Consider the following 20,835-nt stretch of genomic DNA (forward strand, 5'->3'; position numbering starts at 1 on the left):
TAACATATATATGTTTTTTGCAACTTCTGTTTTTTATTCAATACCATGATAAATTTACATGATAATCAGAGCACTTTGTAACATCTTCACAACAAATATGTACTTACACACATCTAAATAACACCACAGTAATATCTACTACACGTAAATAGTCACCTTATGGAGTAATATATATTTACTACCCGTAAATAGTAACCTTACAGAGTAATATCTACTACACGTAAATAGTAACGGTACGGAGTAATATCTACTACACGTAAATAGTAACCCTACTGAGTAATATATGTATCTACTACCCGTAAATAGTAACCTTACAGAGTAATATATACTACACGTAAATAGTAACCTTACAGAGTAATATCTACTACACGTAAATAGTAACCTTACAGAGTAATATCTACTACACGTAAATAGTAACCTTACAGAGTAATATCTACTACCCGTAAATAGTAACCTTACGGAGTAATATCTACTACCCGTAAATAGTAACCTTACAGAGTAATATCTACTACCCGTAAATAGTAACCTTACGGAGTAATATCTACTACACGTAAATAGTAACCTTACAGAGTAATATCTACTACCCGTAAATAGTAACCTTACAGAGTAATATTTACTACCTGTAAATAGTAACCTTACAGAGTAATATCTACTACACGTAAATAGTAACCTTACGGAGTAATATCTACTACACGTAAATAGTAACCTTACAGAGTAATATCTACTACCCGTAAATAGTAACCTTACGGAGTAATATATACTACCCGTAAATAGTAACATTACGGAGTAATATCTACTACACGTAAATAGTAACCTTACGGAGTAATATATACTACCCGTAAATAGTAACATTAAAGAGTAATATCTACTACACGTAAATAGTAACCTTACAGAGTAATATCTACTACCCGTAAATAGTAACCTTACGGAGTAATATATACTACCCGTAAATAGTAACATTACGGAGTAATATCTACTACACGTAAATAGTAACCTTACGGAGTAATATATACTACCCGTAAATAGTAACATTAAAGAGTAATATCTACTACACGTAAATAGTAACCTTACAGAGTAATATCTACTACCCGTAAATAGTAACCTTACGGAGTAATATCTACTACACGTCAATAGTAACTTTTTTTGGCATATAGGGAGGCATTTCAATAAATAAAAATTCTCCTTTATCATACATGTACCTTTCAGACTTCTGATCAAAGTAACAATTATATGTATTAGTGAAACTGTTAAACTGGTGAGCTTGTGGCCTTTTTCAGAAATAAGCATATTTCACTTCAAACTCAACGATTGAGATTGTTTTTCTAAAAGCAGTCTCCTTGCCATTTAGTTTTTTATAGTGTCTAATAAGAGCATTTTTTATGTTTGAAATGCATCCTCATATGCCATATTTGTGTGATATCATTCACGACCGCCTTCAGGGTCAAAATAAAAGCAGTGTTTATACTAATAATAAAGTCCAATCTGGTAAAACAAATGCTCCTATTTCGTGCTTTAGACACATGTGTGAGCAAAACGACATGGCTAGTTTGTGTTATATTTGCGATACAAATGAGCTAATTATGTCCCCCTAAAACATGCATTTATCGTATGTTATGTTGAAATTTACAGCTTATCACATTACATGTCAACAGCAAGTCCCACGGTTTGCCATGAAACATACTAAAAGTTCAACATGTTACTTCTGTACCTTAGGAATTTATAGGCTTGAAAAATATCATCGTTTTGACTGGATTTGCTGTTTAGATGCCCCTAAAGATGTACCGTGGAATAATTCTAAGTCACGCAAATGGCCAAACCTGAAAAATAGCCAAGCTGTACTATGCTCACAAGTGTCTATAGCATAGGGAAGGAGCATTTGTTTGACCGGATTTTACTTTTAATATGTACGTATAAATGCTTATTTTGTTTTGATTTTAAAATGTAAATGGCGGCTTCGAATTATATTACGCAAAAATGGCATAAAGGGAGGTATTTTAATGAATAAGAATGCTCATATATTATACTTTTAAGACATCTGATCATAATAAGAAGGACCTTTTTAAGTCAAACTGTGAAACTGGTATGTTTGTGGCATTTTTAGGAAATAGGGATATTTTACCCTAAACTCAATGGTTGAGCATTTTTTCTAAAAGCAGTCTTCTTGTCATTTCTAGAGATCTTTATAATGAATTCTAAGAGCATTTTTGTTGCTTGAAATGCCTCCTCAAATAAAGTTAAATCTGGTCAAACCAATGCTCCTATTTTGTGCTTTAGACATTTGTGGACAAAACGACATGGCTAGTTTGTGCAGTATATGAGCAAATGAGCTAATTATTTCCCCCTGAAAAATGCATTTTTCGTATGTTTTGTTGAAATGTACAAACAGCTTAACAAATTACATGTCAACAGCAAGTCCCACGGTTTGCCATGATACATACTAAGAGTTCAAGTTATTTCTGTTAAATTACACCGTAGTAGCGATTTATAGGCTTGTAAAATATCACTGTTTTGACTGGATTTGCTGCTCAGATGCCTGTTATCACTTTACTAAATAGAAATGACATCAATTACACTGTATGGAAATGGTTCAATCCTGTTCAACAGATCCGACTGTCATATCCTCCAGGATGTTGACGACATGTTTACTCAACAAAGGTGGAATAAACGTCATACCGACTGTTAAATGTACTTTATCTTCGGGGTTATGTACATTCAGAGAGGGAACGTAAACATAGCCCCTAATTTAGATATCGATTTCTGTTACTCAGCGATTATCTTATCCAAGGGACTCGACAGTAAAAGACTTTAAAATATATTACTTCTTTTGAATCAAATGATTAAATCCGTTCTTACTGCAGACTTTCCCTTCATTTCCTTGAAAAACGTTCCACCTTCCTTGACTACAGCTCATTGTAAACTTGTACGTTACAAAGGCATTTGTTTTGTTAACTGTCATTTAATACATGTTCACTTCCTGTTTAATCATTAAAAAAAAATAGAAAATGTAAGACATAACAAAAACCCCAAAAAACGGCACGTGCCACTTGATACTCCGAAACATGCACAAGCACAGGGTGTTACACTTAAAAAGATTCTCATATAGTGTTTCCCCTCTTTGTGATCACCATCTCCATAGCATATTAAGACAGTATCATGTATGGAGGTGTCAATGATGATGATTCTGATGTAACTGGATATAAAACACCTGTAATTGAGATAATAGTCAGTTTTTATAACTGCAATCATATTAAGTGAACCGTTATTATGAAGTTACCTTCCTATGCTGTATTATGTTATGAATATTTGATCAATGCCATAGAAAGACAATGGAATGATCGGAAAATAGTATTAATTTAAGTTTAGTTTAAACAATATTTATTTGAGAATAAGTAATACAGTACAATAAATCAAACGTATACAAGAGGATTTGGTAACAAGCTTAGAGCTTATGTAAAACCATCTAATTTAAGTTTGATGACAATTGTCAAAGAATGAAGTTGCTAGGTGTTAAAATCGGGACGGGACAATGTCTATGAAGTGATTTTGACCTTGAAACCCTAAAGCACAAAAACTAATATTCGATGTATTTTGTGAATTAGTTTGTCTACATTTGTATAAACTTAATGTTGTGTATTAATTTCCACAAATCTGTTAAGAAATGACGTACGTACAATGTACATATATATATATTGTAGCTGGCGTGATGACATTATTGAATCGGGTGACAATAATAGTTGTATGCATATATATGTTTATCAACTACATGTATATCTTTGAACAATGTCTGGAAAGTTTGTAGCATACAAATACATCCACAAATAACCATGGCACATTTTCACTGTCTTATTGAAAGAATCAGTGCTGATGTTTTTTTCTTTCTTTTTTTTTCTCATACATACTGAAGTATTTTATTTTGAACCATAATTAAGATCGATCACACTAGCAAACTATGGACAAGTGAATAGAAAGGAGACTATTGAAAAGTAGATTATGTAATTTACCTGTTATGTAAGCGTCCCTGTGCCCTTTACCATTGTTGATTACTATATAGCTAGGCCTACTGGCGATCAGGGAGGTCCCTTAAAAGATGGGTCGATCGTGCTAAATGTCATCTGATATCCTAAATGACTTATCATATTTATGTAATTTAAAATAAAAATAAAAACACGCGCATTTTTCTTGTTTTGCGATTGTGTTTGTTAATTGTTGATATATCTACCCTACCGTACCTTCAACGATGGTGTATCGCTTTCCGGATCTACTGTAAGCAGGCGGGCTTCAAAAACAAAAATTACAATCCTATTTTCATTTCCGGTAACGCGCATTGGGTGAGTTTGTCTTTTTTCGCCAGTGTAACCTTTGCATTTCAAATAAGCTACTTTTTGTATGCATTTGGTAGAAGAAAGCGTAATCAATGTTTTAGTAAACAAGGTTATCTATCGTTGTGCGTAATGTTGCGGATCCAATCAATGTAACGTCATACCATATTCCAAGTCGCCCCCTCCTTCTTCATACTACTGAACGTGGAAACCCTACTGAGTACTGTACAGTCTATACAGAAGTATACACCTACATAAATACATGCATATATATATAGTTTACTGCCGGTTTGTATCGTAACAAATACTTTAATAACAGAGACCCGTGGCTAGGTGAAGTATCAAAACGGGTACCGGTGTAGATTTTCATCCGATTGATTTATACACATCGGTTTCGGATTTGTTGATGACATATCGACAGTACAACAACTGTGTCACTGTAGAATTTAACGACGCTTTATAGTACCAAATTAAATATGCCTTTAAGACTAAATCATAATAAATTACATTGAAGCTTGTATGCTATTTTTATGCTCAACCTTTGAAAATATAGGGTAAATATGCATACTTGCCAACTTTTAAAAATTCTCATGGGGGAGAAAGTGCGTGAGCGACATTTTGGACCGGAAAACACATTTCACGCGCGACACATTTAGCAAACAAAAACTAAGGGGAGATAATTTGCTATTGGAAAATAAATTCCTTGCATGAATACTTATCATATGTCGCCTAGCCGATCAAGTTTCCTGTGGACACCATGTCTAGTGTAGGGCGAGAGTGCACTACTGTATGTAAACGTGAAATTCTGCGACATCGGTTGGTATCACTAACATATTGGGGCAAATAGTAATACAATCTGACGTGACATAACACCTACCTTACATATATGGATAAATGAGATACTTATTTACCCATAAGACACCAATTTAGTCCCATATCAGTGTTTTATTCCGTCCGTATAGACCCTCACTTAACGCTGGTCTGAGACATGCATATGGTGTCAGCTAGGGCCAGGGACATTTTATAACGTTATATATATGTCCCTGCTCTGGCTAATATGTCGCCCAGATGCACCTGTCCGTCCTATCAATTCATAAGTTTCTCGCTGTATATAATCCTTCAACATTGTTGGAGTAACCTACTGTATGATTTTTGACATCCATGAAATAAAGTAAAAATACTTACCAGATTGTGTATGTACCGGTTTGCTTATCTTGGCCATGGGAATTAAGCTTAGACTATATACATGTGTATATGTTTGATTCAAGAAGTAGGTTATACTGACCTGTGATTTGACTGTTGATCTCCATGGTTTCATTTCCTGGGCTATCTCCTTCACTTTTTCTACATGTTATCTTTAATATTTGTGTGTGAGTACGTACATCTGGGAAACGCAATCTGACTTTTTTTTCTGTCATCAGAACTTAACTTGCTGTGTAGAGTCATTCCAATATAATGATTGATTATCGGACCTTCAGAATGAATTGGTCAAAATAAATGAAATGTATTATATATGAACAAAAACAAATTCTGGAATCTTCACCATTTCACCAGCATTCAATATATTGCTGACAAAACCACTATTTTTGGGAGATAACCCAACGCATAATTTCAAAAATACAAATATTTATTGAAATTCACATTGCCTATGTTCACAACTTAGTACACATCCACCAAACATACAATATAAGTACATGTACATGCAATTAGAAGCATGAATAATTATTAATAAAAGAAAATCGCTAAGCAAGAACTGATTATAAGGTGGCGTGTAGCACGCCACCTAGCGTACACAGATAGCTAAGGTTATCTCCCTTGACTACACATTCATGCCCATATGCATGCATGTATGTTAAACCTAAGGTATTGCTATATATATATAGGACTGTTAATATCTGTGTTTATAATTAATGCATGATGATAATTTACTTGTACATTATTGTATCAAATGAAACAACATTTAGTATTATGTGTATAGTTTGAAATTCTTTATCAGAATTTTACAAAACTTTTATTACACTATCAAATCCAAGGCTATTGTTCAATCATACTCTGTTATAATTATAATCAATGCAATCTAACTGATGTTTCCACTTACCTGTGTAATTTATCTGTATACGATTTTATGCCAGAAATAGGTCACAGTGACATATCTTTCAACTGTTTCCCTCATGCTCGCACTCTATAGTGGAAAAAATCCTTTTGAGATAGTGCTACATTTTATATCTGCCTTTTGTGCAATTTCATATTGAACGTTAAAGATTTGTGTGTGCATTGTATATATATTTTGGATTGAAGATGTGTTGCATACAAGGAGTGGGTCTATGCAACTTGTAGTTTGACCTTTGACTTCCATTTCTACCATTCAATCAGGCTTTGATGTAATTTCAGAAGTCAAATAGCTAAGTATTTCTTAGAAATCTGAAGGGTCAAAACATGTCAAAAGGACAAGTCCCTTCAAACCCAAGAGTCGAAAATGATTTAAATTTGAGGAGTCAAAAACATACACTCAAGGATCTACTAGATGCCCAGGACCCTGTCAATTTCTGTATAAATGTTGTGCATTTATCATGATGTATATATATATTCATACTATAGTGTCTAATTTATGGCTCAAAGTAATATGTAGGCCAGCGTCATGGAAAATTATTGCACAGCTAAGCTTATTATTGACTCTAATTATACATGTTAATGTGAGATGCGTTCTTGTAATTGTCTTAAATTAAATGGAGAAAAAGATTGAATAATTATTTCTATTTTGTAATGTTATTTTTGATAAATTACACCAATAATGCTCTTATTTGTAGTTGCTTCAAAGGATGATGAACACTACGGGAGGCCAGGGCCCATCTGGTCCAACGGTTTCCGGACCTCCTGTCATGTCCCAGGTCGACCGAGTCCCATCTGTCCTGTCCCAGATTGACCGTGAGAAAATCTACCAGTGGATTGTCGAACTAACTGGTCCTGATACCAGGGAAAATGCTCTTCAGGAACTCAGGTGCAAATACTATAGATAATGGACCACAATTCAAAAGTGATAATTTCCGGTCGTTTATAAGAAAAAATGGCATTGAACATAGGCGCGTAACGCCGCATTGGCCCCAGGCAAATGGGGAGGTCGAAAGACAGAACCGATGATCGATCTATTTTGAAACGAATACGGATCGCTCATGCTGAGAAGCATATCCCCATCAAAGCAAGATTTACTGGGTATTGGGTCAGCTGATGTTAAATCTAGTGGTATAAACATAGATTAGTGTTTCCCAACTTAAATGAGTCTAAGAGAGCATATATATACATATTAGGTAAACCACCCATCTTCACTAACTAATGAAACAACGATTGTTTACAGGGATTTGACTTAGCCAATGAAAAAATCTGATACAAAACTTGAAAAAAAAATTTAAATATATATAAAAAAATCTTTATAAAGCAAAGATAGAATGTGTGCCAATTCTCATTCAGATATTTTTTTTCAGCAAAAAAAGGGAAGTTGTCCCTGACCTAGCTCCCATGTTGTGGCATTCATTTGGCACAGTGGCTGCCCTCCTCCAGGAAATTGTTAACATCTACCCGGCTATTAATCCACCTCACCTTACGGTAGGTCTTATGTTGATTCATACTGCTTTAGATAACAGAACAGATGAAATATCAGAGCATTCTGGAGGATCCAGTGCGTGAATGCATTAATATCTCACCTGGCGTTCAAGGGCCAAAACATTATTAAATTTTATATTTGCATGTAAAGTGCAATATGTTATGTCATCTTGCTATAACAATTTTTACTAGTGTCTCCATGTAATTTCTCACTGTGTGAACATATACATGATGTCATTTATATAGCAGTCAGAATTTGTACTCTCAAATTCATAATAGTAGTCTGAATTTTTACACTCAACTGAGAAAGAATTTGGCTGGACCAGTCTATTACTGAAGACTGTCTATACCAGTAGTAATTATAGAAGAGAGGAACAGATCTAGTTTATGATGTTAAAGTGACTATTCGGGAAAGATCCTGTTTGAAATTTTGGCGATATCTAACGCCTAGAATTGCAAAATGATACTTTCTAGGAAATCATCTTATTGTCGATCGACGATGTAATATGCAAATTTCTGACAAATTTTGGCGCAAGCGCAAAAATCCAGATTTGTTGTATGTAAACATTGGCGGCAGAAAAATGGCTTCTGAAGCCAAGAGATTTCTGCCTAAAACTATAACAAGTTCATCAACAAAGCGACGTAAACAGAAATCTACTCATATCTCATAAAGATTAATAACAATATGTCATGATTGCTTCACTAAAATATATACAACTATTATTCTTGTCTAAATGAATTGATACCGATATCACTGATGACGATGACACAGTTTAGATTACCCCACATTGGGCCCCATCTCGGCATCAGACTGTGATTCACACCGATTTCAGTCTTTATTGTCGTTATTGCATGTATAAAGTCCTATGGAAACAGCTTTAGTTAGAAATCCTACACATGTATCATATATGACATGTTAATTAATTAAAATACTATTTACGTACCGTGTAACTGCTTTGACCGCTTGAAGAATCTGACATGACTGAAAACCTGCATGTTTCTGTTGATGTTTTTCACTGTTTTGTTTTCGAATCAACACGTGACTTATGAAAATAGATAAGTGCTATATTAAGGCATTGCTGCGATTTAACTTTTGGAAGACCAGGTAATGCATCTAGACTAAGTTTATTTCCCAGAATAGTCACTTTAATTATCAAAGTTTGCAGGATAAGGGGTTTTGCCAGGTAATTTGGGAATGGGACCTTATCTATTACCTAACTAAAATTGGGATTTTTTTTCTCTGAAAAATGGAAAAATAGCATCAGTGTTTTGAAGATTTGGTTTTACTGATTTCCAAATTGTTATTATTGTCTGGATCTATAAAATTTTCAGTATATATAAGTAGTATATTTAAGTTGGAGACTTTGCTGTCACTTTTGATGGGTGTTCATTGCCGATTTGGGAAGTACAGGGCCCTACACTACAGATTACTGACAAAGTATGACACTGAAAATTGAGCTTATGAAATCTCCCAGTATTTGAGGAAGTAGAAAGTAAAAGTGGAAGAGTTATTGACGGAAGAAGATTGAATGTGTTAAATTAACCTATATGCTCCTTTTAGTTTCCTCTAGTGGAAAAGTTTAGGGGGTTGGGGGGAGTTATATGTGAACCATTTGTATCTTACTATTTGAAAATTGAAGATGGGGGCTTATTTGCAGATAATATGGTATTATAGCAAGAGTGAGAAAATTTGTATTGATTGTTAATATATTTGCAGGCACACCAGTCTAACCGAGTGTGTAATGCATTAGCTTTACTACAGTGTGTGGCTTCCCACCCCGAGACACGTTCTGCCTTCCTTCAGGGTAAGTCCTTGCTCATCAAAAATTATACTTATAAGGTCCTCATCATACTACATACTAGTTTTAAAGAATTTAGTATTTTTGTAAGTTAGTGAGTCAAATGTAAATTGAGTTAATTATGTGTTCAGATCTAGACCAAGTGAAGTTATTTTTCTGTCTGTCTTATTGTATTTCTTGATTTTAATTTTAACCAATATCATATTGTATTCCAGCACACATTCCACTGTTCCTGTACCCATTTTTACATACGGTCAGTAAGACACGGCCATTTGAGTACCTACGTCTAACTAGTCTTGGTGTAATAGGAGCACTTGTCAAGGTCAGTATACTTTCATGTTTACTCAGCAAAGCTATTTCTTACAAAATCTTTTGTTCAGGTTTTGTCACTGTATTGCTAGTTCTTTACTTTATTAAATGAATAGAAAAAAATATGGTAGGTCGATGATAACTATATGATATTTTAATGTTATCTTTCATTTAAACAAATTAATTATAGACTGACGAACAGGAAGTAATCAATTTCCTCCTAACAACGGAAATCATCCCACTGTGTCTGCGGATCATGGAGTCTGGCAGTGAGTTGTCTAAGACGGTGAGTACTGTAAACAGACAGCTATATATTGTGTGATAAATAAAGATTTACCCAGTTATTTTGTGTCCATTTCCACTTCCTGCACCCAATTTACACACTGTCAATAAGAATTTGAGTACCTATGTCTGACTACTGTAAATAATGTAGATTTTGCTAATACTTTATTTCGTGAACTTACTTCTTCAGACATAATTTCATGAATACATGATTTTGCGAACAATGATCTAGAAATTACTTTCAATTCGCATATGATGAGCAATTAGAATAATGGACACTGCAAGACTCATACATCAGTAACTGATAGCTTGGCCACCATCCAAAGGAGTTATTTTTGTACAAATAAACATTACAGTATTTGAATTTATGATTGACTTGACTCGAATATTAACGCGAAACTAAATCTCAAGTAAAATATAAGTGCTTAACAGTAGTCTGGGTGTAACAGGTGCACTTACATGTATCCGAGTTTTAGACAGGGATTCTCAGATACTAACTAATACATGGTTGAGGGGATCAGCTCTATAGAGATTATAGCTGTTAGATGTATTTAAACTGGACAGATCAGTAATATTACAGCAGTAGAGTAGAGGTACTTCCATATAAAGTTATTGTTCTAATTATATTTTCATTGTGTTACAGGTAGCAACATTTATCCTTCAGAAGATTCTGTTGGATGAAATGGGACTATCCTACATTTGTCAGACCTATGAACGCTTCTCTCATGTGGCTATGATACTGGTAAGTAAGCATGTGTATAGTGCTCCTTAGCAAAATCAATTATGCAGAACTTGAGTTGAAGTTATAAATCATTTTTCAAATGGCTGTCATGTAAATTTTTTATTAAAGTTTTTAAGTTGAAAATGTATTTTTTAAATTGTGATGCATTGTTGAACAACAAAAACAAACTTTATTGCTGTACAAGGTCAGTGACTGATATCCCTGAGCTCTTAAACTTATTTCTAAAGCAATGTTTTATTGCAGGGTAAGATGGTGCTACATCTATCCAAAGAGCCTTCGGCCCGACTGCTGAAGCATGTAGTACGTTGCTACCTTCGTCTCTCAGACAATCCAAGGTATTCTATCCATATATATTTTCACTTCACTTGTTCATAAATGGGTACTATTTCATTAAGGCCTTATATTATCAGAAAATTGACTTACTTCAACTTAACATATAACTGTTTGTATTACAGAGCTAAAGAAGCCCTGCGGCAGTGTCTTCCAGACCAGCTCAAAGATGCCACATTTTCTCCATGTCTCAAAGATGATAACTCCACTAAACGCTGGCTTCAGCAGCTACAACAGAACCTTGAAACAGCAGTGACTGTCCCGGACCCTCGTAGCATGCCCCTTCATCCTCAGTGACAACTGTCCTTGAACGCTGGTATATGTCTTTCCATTTAGTAACAACCCAGGGCATGTACCAACCCCCTTGATAGGATGCATTCCGAAGTAAAAACTATTCTTGACCCCTGGAGCAAGCCACTTCATTTGTATGTTTCCCTTATCCCCAGGACATACCCCTCCCTGTGCTCTGTACAGGTATATCATGTGGTGCTCTGTACAATTATATCCTGTGTTTTGAACCCCAAGTATGAATCTCCCCAAAGTAACAGGTACCCCTAACTTCTGGTGTATACATTTAATGCATCTACAGAAAATGCACCTGAACTTGCAACTGTACAGAGCTTAGAATATACCAGGTAAATTGTTGACATTGACCATGTAAATGTTTATCAAGTGTCTCGCAAACTCCAGTACTTTGATGTAGTGTAGATATACACAAAGTCACACTGAGGAATATTGCCAAAATGTTTCAAACCAATCCCATACATGTTTTAATCTGTTTACATGATATATAGATTGGTTCATTGTTAAGGTGTTGTTGATGTTGTTACTTATTAATGTATCAGAACCTCTTGGTAGAGGTTCGGCGTAGACTCCGTGGCCTTGGTGTATTATGTGTGAATGTGACGCTAGTCCTGTGTATCTAACATGCGAAGGGCATGTCACTAGAACTAGTCTTTGGAATGGAATATGTGTGGCAGGAAAGAAATGTGACTTTACATGTGATATGTGAGAAAGGTGGCAGTCTGGGTCATCTGAAAAGGGTGGCAGTAATGTGAGAAAGTTGGCTGTAATATTTGAGAAATGAAGCTGAAATATATATATGCGAGAAGAGGGTCTATTGTATTTTGAAATGAAAGGACCTTTCTTACCTATTACCTGTAACGTGAAAGTTTAACGGTTTGTTGTATGTGTATATTCACTACCTTGCCAAATTCAGATGGCAGTTATATTGTGAATGGCATATAGCCTGATTGTTAGCATCACCATTATCATATTATGACATTTTATTAACGACATTTCCTACTGAATTATGGCAGTTCTGTGTATCAAACAAACATAAATTATACATATATACTGATGATAACTTGAATTATAATTTTGGTATTATCCGGTAAGTTTAATTTTCCAATTTGGATTACCATATTTTAACCATGGTAATATATGTGGTAATGTTTACAGTTGGTACATCTACTTGTACATGATAAATACAGGGATACTATCACACAAGAATCATGCTGTATGAATTTCTCGTCTTTAGTAGTGGATAATGAATATGATTTTAGAACCTCAGTGCTGAATGATTTTAACTTATGGCTATATATGTGGATTGAGCGTGGATGCTGTGTGTTCATTGTTTGTATTGAGCTAGGACGGAGTGTGTGCCACTATCTGTGAATTGAGCGAGGATGTTGTGGGTGTTTGTATTGTGTAAAATTCAGACACAATATCTGATGGATGTACAATTATTTTGTGCAGACATATTTTTTGTAATAAATAGTACTTTTGAAATAAAAATTGTGTTCATATACAGTGTCATAACTTTTCACTGTTTTTAATACGGACAGATTCCATAGCATAGCTGCTTATGAATACTGTGTATTCTGTTTTGAATATCTTGCCCCAGTCGATTCATTTTCAAAATTTTAACAACAAAAAAAGTATTTCAATGTATTTTAGATATTATGGACTGTGGGTTGGGAATTTGTACCAGATTCCATAAATCCTTAAAAGAGAAAATGAATGAAGAAGCAAAATGAAAATCCTGTTCTGGTAAAGCATATATTTCACACAACATATTTTAGTAAACTTCACATCTACCATAGTTTAAAGACAATCTACCTCGGATACTGTCCTGAAGTACAGGACGTTTTACATTGGCCAAAGCTGGTGAATTCCTAGTCATTTTCCATGCTGTTTTTGATAACTTTAGCTATTGTGTTTACAACATCGGGATGTGTAGCACATCTTACAAATTTTTCAAATGTCAATAAGTTTTTGTACTTCCCTTTTTCGTCAATATGTATTTGGTGATTTGATTTGCAAGTATCACTACCACAGTCACAATGTCTGGACATTACTGGTTTATCACTGTTCACATCACTGTTGGTGTCTGGTTTACTGCATGAACCACTTCTATCAAGGTTTATATTCTGTACTGTGCTGTCACTCTGGTTTTCCTGCGTTAGTATAGAGTTATTACCCCTTACACTTCCAGATATATCCTTGTCGGAATTGTGGTCCCCACATTTACACAAGGAATACCAAGTCATGAATGGCTGTGCTGTCACTGCAGTGATAGTAACATCTAACTGTGACTGACATACTTGCCCATTATAATCCTTGTTCTGGCACTGCTCACAGAATTTAGTCATACATGGTGTTCCTATGGTCACATTGTTTCTGTTCCACTTTTGATCTGGACTAGAGATTGTCTTGATCAAGACTGAGTCTCCTAGCAGCCGTTCACAAGATTCTGGTTTTGATTTGGTCACTTTAATAGGACAGGACTGATCAGAATATGTTTCACCGCTGTGTTTTCTTTTTAAATTGGCGCTAGCAAAACTAACACTTGCATTCTTATTTGGTTGGTAATTTGATACATCAGATAAATTGCATTCAAAGTTAACATTTTGTGTTGGTGATACTCTATGATTATTGGCGATTTTTTCTTGGATCCGAGAATCAGGATTCTTCACAATTTCTGCAGAGAAATTCTTTTTTGAACATCCTCCCTGACTTGAATCATTCCTGTGTGGAAAAAACACTGACTTTCCTTTAAAGTGTCTTGCAAAATGTTCCAAATTCTTCTCCGTGTGTTTGTTACTAGTGGCACAACTAGGGTTGTTTGAACTGATCACATCGCATCCTCTGTCCAATCTTGGATACAAATCATTGTGGCTTATGTCCAATGCTTTATATGCCTCATTCAGCACAATGATGTTACGAGAGTTGTCCCATATCTCCTGAAATGATAATTCAAGATTTGAAATGTACTGTAACCTGAGCATGGAGACTACAGTCAAACCTGCATTAGCGACCACCTGAATTAAATGACTTCCTTTCATATGCGACTGTATTTTTTCCTCCCAATGTTATTTACTATACAAGTGACCTGAATTAAGCGACTACTTGTCAGACGTGACTAACGACCATCATTTCTGTGTCCCAAATGCTGAAAAGCGACTTTTTTCAGCGACTTTCTGAATTTTAAAACGGAAGCAGAAGTCATAATCAAAAAGAAACCGGACAAACTTGTCCGCTTTTGAAGATTAAAAGATACTTCAGAAATGCATGAAATGTCTTATTCTGTCTCATAAAATGTATTGAATTCATTATCTTTTCCCTGATAACACCCAAAAACGAACGAAACTACTTTACTTCTCAAAAAGGAGAGGGATTGGGCGAAAAGACGTCGTAGCCATTCAGAAGATTTTCACGAAATTTTCATAGATAGAAATACAAAAATTAGCTTGGGAAGTATGAAAATGAGTGCATAAACAGTCAACTTACTGTTAAACTGAAATTTATATTCTTTTTGAGACATTAGGACAGATATTTGCCAGTTAAAAACGTCTCAATCGTGATTAAGGAAATGCAGTTACGTGACTAATAATCCGGACGAATCACATCCTTATACTCATTACGCTATTCAATACTTCATTTTTAAACAATATACTGTATAGCAATTAATAGGATGATACATGTAGGTTATTTCTTTCTTCCTCCCATTTGTAAAACTGAGATGTCTTATTTAATTACTAAAATAATTATAAGAAAAATCAATTTTATAATGAACTTCCGAACAATGAAAAATGTAAAATACAATGAAAAGATTTATAAAAAACATTAAGTCATACACTTTTTCAGACATATTTGAAATGAAAATTACACATTAAAATATGCTGAAGCTAATTAACAAATCAAAAAGCACTTGCTATGGATCATCTTTAAACAAACAGTCTTTGTTAATTATATGGTTCAGGTGTATGTTGACCTTCAATGTGCAATAGAAAGTATAGAAAATACAATTTAGATTTAGATTTAGATTCAGGTAAATTGTATACTGCCATAATGATGCCAAAAAGACTTCTTTAAACCACTTGGCATCCTATGTACTCACCTCCTTTGGATTGATCCACTCCGGCGGGCTGGCCTCCTCTTTAGGGCTGGCTGTTTGCCGTGGCGGATAGCAATCATGCCCATCTGTTACTTGTCTCTCCATATTTATGTAGGAGCTCCAAAGACTCGAAAACAGGCTGCGGGTGACTGCCTCCTCAAATCTTGACTCGATGTCCACAGCCTATTGATGCAAAATGTCAAAATACAAATAGTACAATATAATATATTTACCATTGTATGGCACTGCCACTATATAACCCTACCAATTCAGTTGCGAGTTCACCAGCTTATGAACTGCCAACTGAATTTTGAATTTGAAAATTTCAAAAAAAAATCGCACGACAAATAAAAAATCGCAGATGGTAAATATAAGCATTGAACGGCTTTCAGTTGGCATTAGCGCGCTTCATGGAATTTGCCTCTGTCCAGTTGGCATTCATATTGACTATGAATGCCAACTGAAAGCCGTTCAATGCTTAAATAGCCTGTCATGCAGTGTGCTTATATATAATGACAGTTTCAAGTTACTCCTGTTGTATTAATGATACTGAAATATTACAGTTTACTGTTTTTATCTCATCAAATTTATTCCTGTTTAGAAAAAATGATATTAAACAATTACAGAAAAATACATTTTGTAGTCAGCATTTCTTAGCATCACTTAGTATATAATATAGTTCTACCCCTGTGTTGACAGAATGATTGGTTCTGTAAATTGTTTGCCTACCATTTGCAAATCTAACCAGCTTTGCCAAGGTGTTGAAATGGACTGTTACTATTTGCCTACCATTTGTAACACCTACCAGCTCTACCCAAGTGTTGATACTAATTGCCGGTTCCAGACACTCAACATAATGCCACCAGTGTCTTGGTACATACAGGATCTGTCCTGGCTCCAGGATTACCTCATAGACATTTGTCAGCTGATAAAAATAAAATCTGTATTGATTATGACAATCACGCTGGATTAATGATGTGTTCGGAAGGATGTACATGGCTGTATAAGGGTTTGTAATGATAGGACATAAGGTGATGATTTTGGCTGTACATTTGTATAAGTATCTGTAATGATAAGATATTAGGTGATGATGACTTGTGTTAGGATGACAACAGGTGGAGTATGTGAGTTAAAGTTAGGATGACTTTGAAAGATTTGAAAAGATATAGAAAATTCAAGGGAGTTTCAGAATTCATATTTATGACATTACCTTATATTTATGACATTACCTTAACCTTTGGATGATGCTTTAGGTCTGGATTTTTAACATCAACCTGTGAGAATATACTTGACTCTTCAAAGGGGATTCGTGTCGGATACAGATGCTGGGTATCAGATGGATCAAACAGTACCCAACGTTTCCTGAGAAGATGTATTATATATTTCAGTGATTTAATAACTAAAAGTTTTTCTCTTCTAATAAAAGTCCAGTGAGGCGAAACATAAACTTTCACTCCAAATTATAGGCTTATTGCAGGACAACAAAAATAACATGTCTTAGAACTTTATTGAGCTACTAAAGATAAGTAAAATGGTTTGGCTTGTTACATGCCTGGGCTTATCGCTGGATAAAAATGATAAAAGTGTATATCATAATCACCACTTCCTGTACTGATACAAATGAAACTGTCTGGTGGAGATTGCACTACCTAAAACTTCATCTCATTGACAGACATTTATTTTGTGGACAATATATACACCAGTTTATACAGCATAGGGAAAATCAGGAAAAAATATGACAGTAAACATATAGGCATTTATCTTTCAAATAGCAGGAAAGATTTGCATCATACCAAACATGTTGACATAAGACTGTGGAATTAATATTGAACTTGCCTTCCGTATATCTGAGCAACCAGGTTGTAACCATAGGTATCATAATGACAGTTGGTATAGGCTCCCTCACTTCCAAGCCACAGTGTACTTGCTGTCCCATCTCGTCCCTCTAGACCAACACTCTCCCAGCATACTGCCTTTACAGACAAAACAAAATATAATTATTGTATCCATGTACATACATATAAACAAAATCTCCACAGATACATATCTTTTGTTATTCTATTAAGAAACAGATTCGTTAAAAATACTTTGAGTGCAAATTTTGTACATGTTTTCAATCTTTATAGTGAAATACAGGCAATTTTTCCCATATTACAATACTGATAATACTTAGTTTAAAAATTAAATTAACAACGTTAAATAATAACAAGTAGCATTATCTTTGGAGCTTAAGTCAGACTTGACATGAAAGTTGTTTGCTGCAGTTTTAAATAACCTATGGGGGTAATTTAACCATTTCCCACTATTAGTACAAGTACTTTCTGCTAAGATTAAAAGATTTGCTTCAAATTGAATTGTTATTAAATGGATATCATTTAAATTGGTTAATATAACAATATCAATATATCAATTTCACTGATTTATATACATCACTTTTATTAACTGACGGAATTCTCACTTCCAACACAAACTATAATAAATTTCATCATTAAATGATGTTTACTGAAATATGTGATAATCTTGCTGCTTGTTATTCACCTTGAGTAACTCTGGCTTAGCTGTAAATATCTCTTGCATGTACTTGTAGTCAAGATAACATGAGAATGTGTTGCGGTCATACTTTTGTAGAGGGTTGTCTCCCTTGGTATTTCCCCTGAGCCACTGTACAAAGTCGGGTAGACACACAGATTCCTGGATACACTCGGTCTCCATCAGTGCCCTTTCTAATGTAAACAATAACATAAACATCACAATGGAATAAAGTTTTATTTCAATATATCTTTCCCATTAAAACTTATATAAATTTGAGGTCGATGAACAGATCTAGGTCACACAGGATTAAATTGAACAGATGAAAATTTGAGTAGACTACTGTAGTTTGTTCCTGTGAAAATGTTAGGGGTAATAAAGGCAAATAGAGGGTAACCTGTACAATACACAGTCATTTGACATCTTGGCAGTCAAATAGGACTTACTTTATATATATTTATTAACTTTTTATTTGACAGGGAGATGGTTTACAGTTGTATAACTGATCATGATTCAGGGTTCTTTAAATGAAGCTGCATTTCTCCTCACTTATTCCTTTTGGGTCGGAAGAATTAATTCTGAAGAATCTGTAAGGGGGCCCTGATATATGTATAAATGTATATGCATACCTCAGGCCACAGCCAATTAAAGGTATCGAGTCTTATATGATAAATGATTATTTTTGGTTGAACAGAGTGAATTAAATTCATTAACTGCCTTTACTTACCTGCAGTCAAAGGTGTCACTTTACAAGACAATGGTTGTGGGAGCTGCTGACTAAGGAATTCTGGTGTCCAGGATGAGGAAGGCCACGTCCTCATTGCATTGTTTAGGACAACTGGCAATCCAGCCAGGATGTATTCCTCAGCTTCCATTTCCGTAACCTAAAGGTAAACACTTCAATTGACAAAAGTTAAACATAAATATAGATCTATACATCAACATGTATAATTAGTTTAATTACTGGTTATCTTATGCACGTGGACCTTCAACTGTACATTATTTAAATTAAATGACTGAAATAAAATAAAGTGGTATACACAGGGACTTGTATACACAGGGACTTGTACAAACATTACACATGATACACAGCGCAATTATCTATACACATTACATCTGTTGGTCAAACTTTAACAATAGTTTGACCACCGTGACACATGTGAAAACCTGCAGTGCTACTTGTAAATTGTATGGACTTTGCTTTGTAAAAATATGTTTATATATACAGTTCTGACATTATAAGTTGCAGTCATTGGTGAGAACCTGCTCATGACAATAATCACAGACTCCAAAATTCTGACAGGTTGCCTGTTTATGACTGCATGTGATTATGGTCCGGTCTAGTGGATTACATGTATGAATCTGCCACACATGTTTACATCCCAGTTCTTATATTTCCAGCAAGAAGATTGTTCAACAGCTGAAAGGCCTAAAAAAATAATACATTTGTCTCTGTACTCAAACAATGTGTTCAACACAGCCAGAAACTTTTTACAGGTGCTGTATAAGATAATTTTGACATCTTACAAGTTTGAGTAGGCCTTCCTAATTACAATTAGCCTGAGTTTTCTCTGGCCCTGTCACCATGTCTGGTGTAGGGGCCCTACACCAGACATGGTAACAGGGCCAGAGAAAACTCAGGCTAAATTACAATCTGATTAAAATACAGATCATCATTACATTATTAAGATTATTAAGGTAAGGGGCAATGTTCAGTTGACCTTAATGCTTATCATACCACAGGTATATTTTAGCTAATCAAAAAGCATGTATCTTATATGCCTGTTTGACATTGTGTGCAAATTAAACGGTATTAAAAATGACAATTATCCTCTCATCTTTCGCAACTTTGTCCACTAAATACAGTGTTTTTGGAAATTGTAATGGCGGGGATGGGTACAGCTATCATAGTTTTGTTTGTATTTGAGACTCTTGGATACCGAGGGAGATCAGACTCTGGCAGAATTTTGGCTGTTGAGATATTGATTGAATTGTCATCGTCAGATCTTCATGATGTAGTATAAGGGTGATCTGTATTTTAATCAGATTCGCGTACATACCGTTTTTGCTAACATTCCAGAAAATAGTCCTCTATCTGGCGTAGGGCCAGAGGCAGAGTGAATTACTATATGAAAACGTGGAAGCCTCCAACACCGTATCATATAAAACGAGTCGTACTGTTACAATTTATATTATATTTATATGCACCGTATGAGCGACCTATTTCGTTATCTTTTCATTTGAGAAAATTATACCGTGGTTGAAGTAAGCTGTTTGTTCATGCGGTTTACTCATTCACCGTCATCTGCACTGATAGTTAATTCATACATAGACCCTATTATTCACCATTTAACAGTTACCTTCAAGTTCATGTAAATTGCTATGAGAAAAACACGCCAAAGTGAAAGTCACCGGAAACACTAAAGATCGCTTAATTGCAAATCTAGAAAGGATAACAATTTTCCGGAAATAAAGACGGATTCCAGGTTCTATGCAACAAGTGAACTTGTTTTACTTTGGGGCTATTGA

The 20,835-nt window shown here is 34.8% G+C and overlaps 2 protein-coding genes across 3 annotated transcripts; one reads left to right on the forward strand and one right to left on the reverse strand.

Moving 5' to 3' along the window:
- The first annotated feature begins 4,309 nt into the window (after positions 1–4,309).
- LOC117321507 (CCR4-NOT transcription complex subunit 9-like) lies at positions 4,310–13,196 on the forward strand. The gene is made up of 9 exons (XM_033875932.1): positions 4,310–4,328; positions 7,127–7,317; positions 7,799–7,919; positions 9,634–9,721; positions 9,931–10,037; positions 10,215–10,310; positions 10,950–11,048; positions 11,292–11,383; positions 11,504–13,196. The coding sequence occupies exons 2-9, from the start codon at positions 7,139–7,141 to the stop codon at positions 11,673–11,675; spliced, it is 954 nt and encodes a 317-aa protein (XP_033731823.1). The 5' UTR covers positions 4,310–4,328; positions 7,127–7,138; the 3' UTR covers positions 11,676–13,196.
- A 218-nt stretch (positions 13,197–13,414) lies between these two features.
- Positions 13,415–20,746, reverse strand: LOC117321506 (HSPB1-associated protein 1-like). 2 transcript variants are annotated; one of them, XM_033875930.1, is made up of 8 exons: positions 20,667–20,746; positions 19,034–19,190; positions 18,316–18,500; positions 17,614–17,750; positions 17,007–17,139; positions 16,583–16,702; positions 15,781–15,960; positions 13,415–14,623 (listed from the first exon to the last, which is right to left on the reverse strand). In XM_033875930.1, exons 1-8 carry the CDS (start codon positions 20,676–20,678, stop codon positions 13,556–13,558), a joined length of 1,992 nt encoding a protein of 663 aa, XP_033731821.1. In that variant the 5' UTR covers positions 20,679–20,746; the 3' UTR covers positions 13,415–13,555. The 2 variants fall into 2 exon arrangements, with proteins under 2 accessions (XP_033731821.1, XP_033731822.1); XM_033875931.1 differs by having other exon boundaries at positions 19,034–19,203; positions 20,667–20,724.
- Positions 20,747–20,835: the final 89 nt, after the last annotated feature.

The sequence above is a fragment of the Pecten maximus genome, chromosome 2, assembly GCF_902652985.1.
Source record: "Pecten maximus chromosome 2, xPecMax1.1, whole genome shotgun sequence".
Taxonomy (NCBI): domain Eukaryota; kingdom Metazoa; phylum Mollusca; class Bivalvia; order Pectinida; family Pectinidae; genus Pecten; species Pecten maximus.

Bases quoted from the DNA above. Each gene is read 5' to 3' on its own strand.
- LOC117321507 (XM_033875932.1), top strand. From the start codon at position 7,139: ATGATGAACACTACGGGAGGCCAGGGCCCATCTGGTCCAACGGTTTCC. The intron at 10,038-10,214 runs GTCAGTATACTT...AATTAATTATAG, and splicing joins TAATAGGAGCACTTGTCAAG to ACTGACGAACAGGAAGTAAT. The intron at 10,311-10,949 runs GTGAGTACTGTA...ATTGTGTTACAG, and splicing joins GCAGTGAGTTGTCTAAGACG to GTAGCAACATTTATCCTTCA.
- LOC117321506 (XM_033875930.1), bottom strand. The intron at 16,703-17,006 runs GTAATGTCATAA...TATTTTTATCAG, and splicing joins AGCATCATCCAAAGGTTAAG to CTGACAAATGTCTATGAGGT. The intron at 15,961-16,582 runs GTAGGTGTTACA...TTGCATCAATAG, and splicing joins TCAACACTTGGGTAGAGCTG to GCTGTGGACATCGAGTCAAG.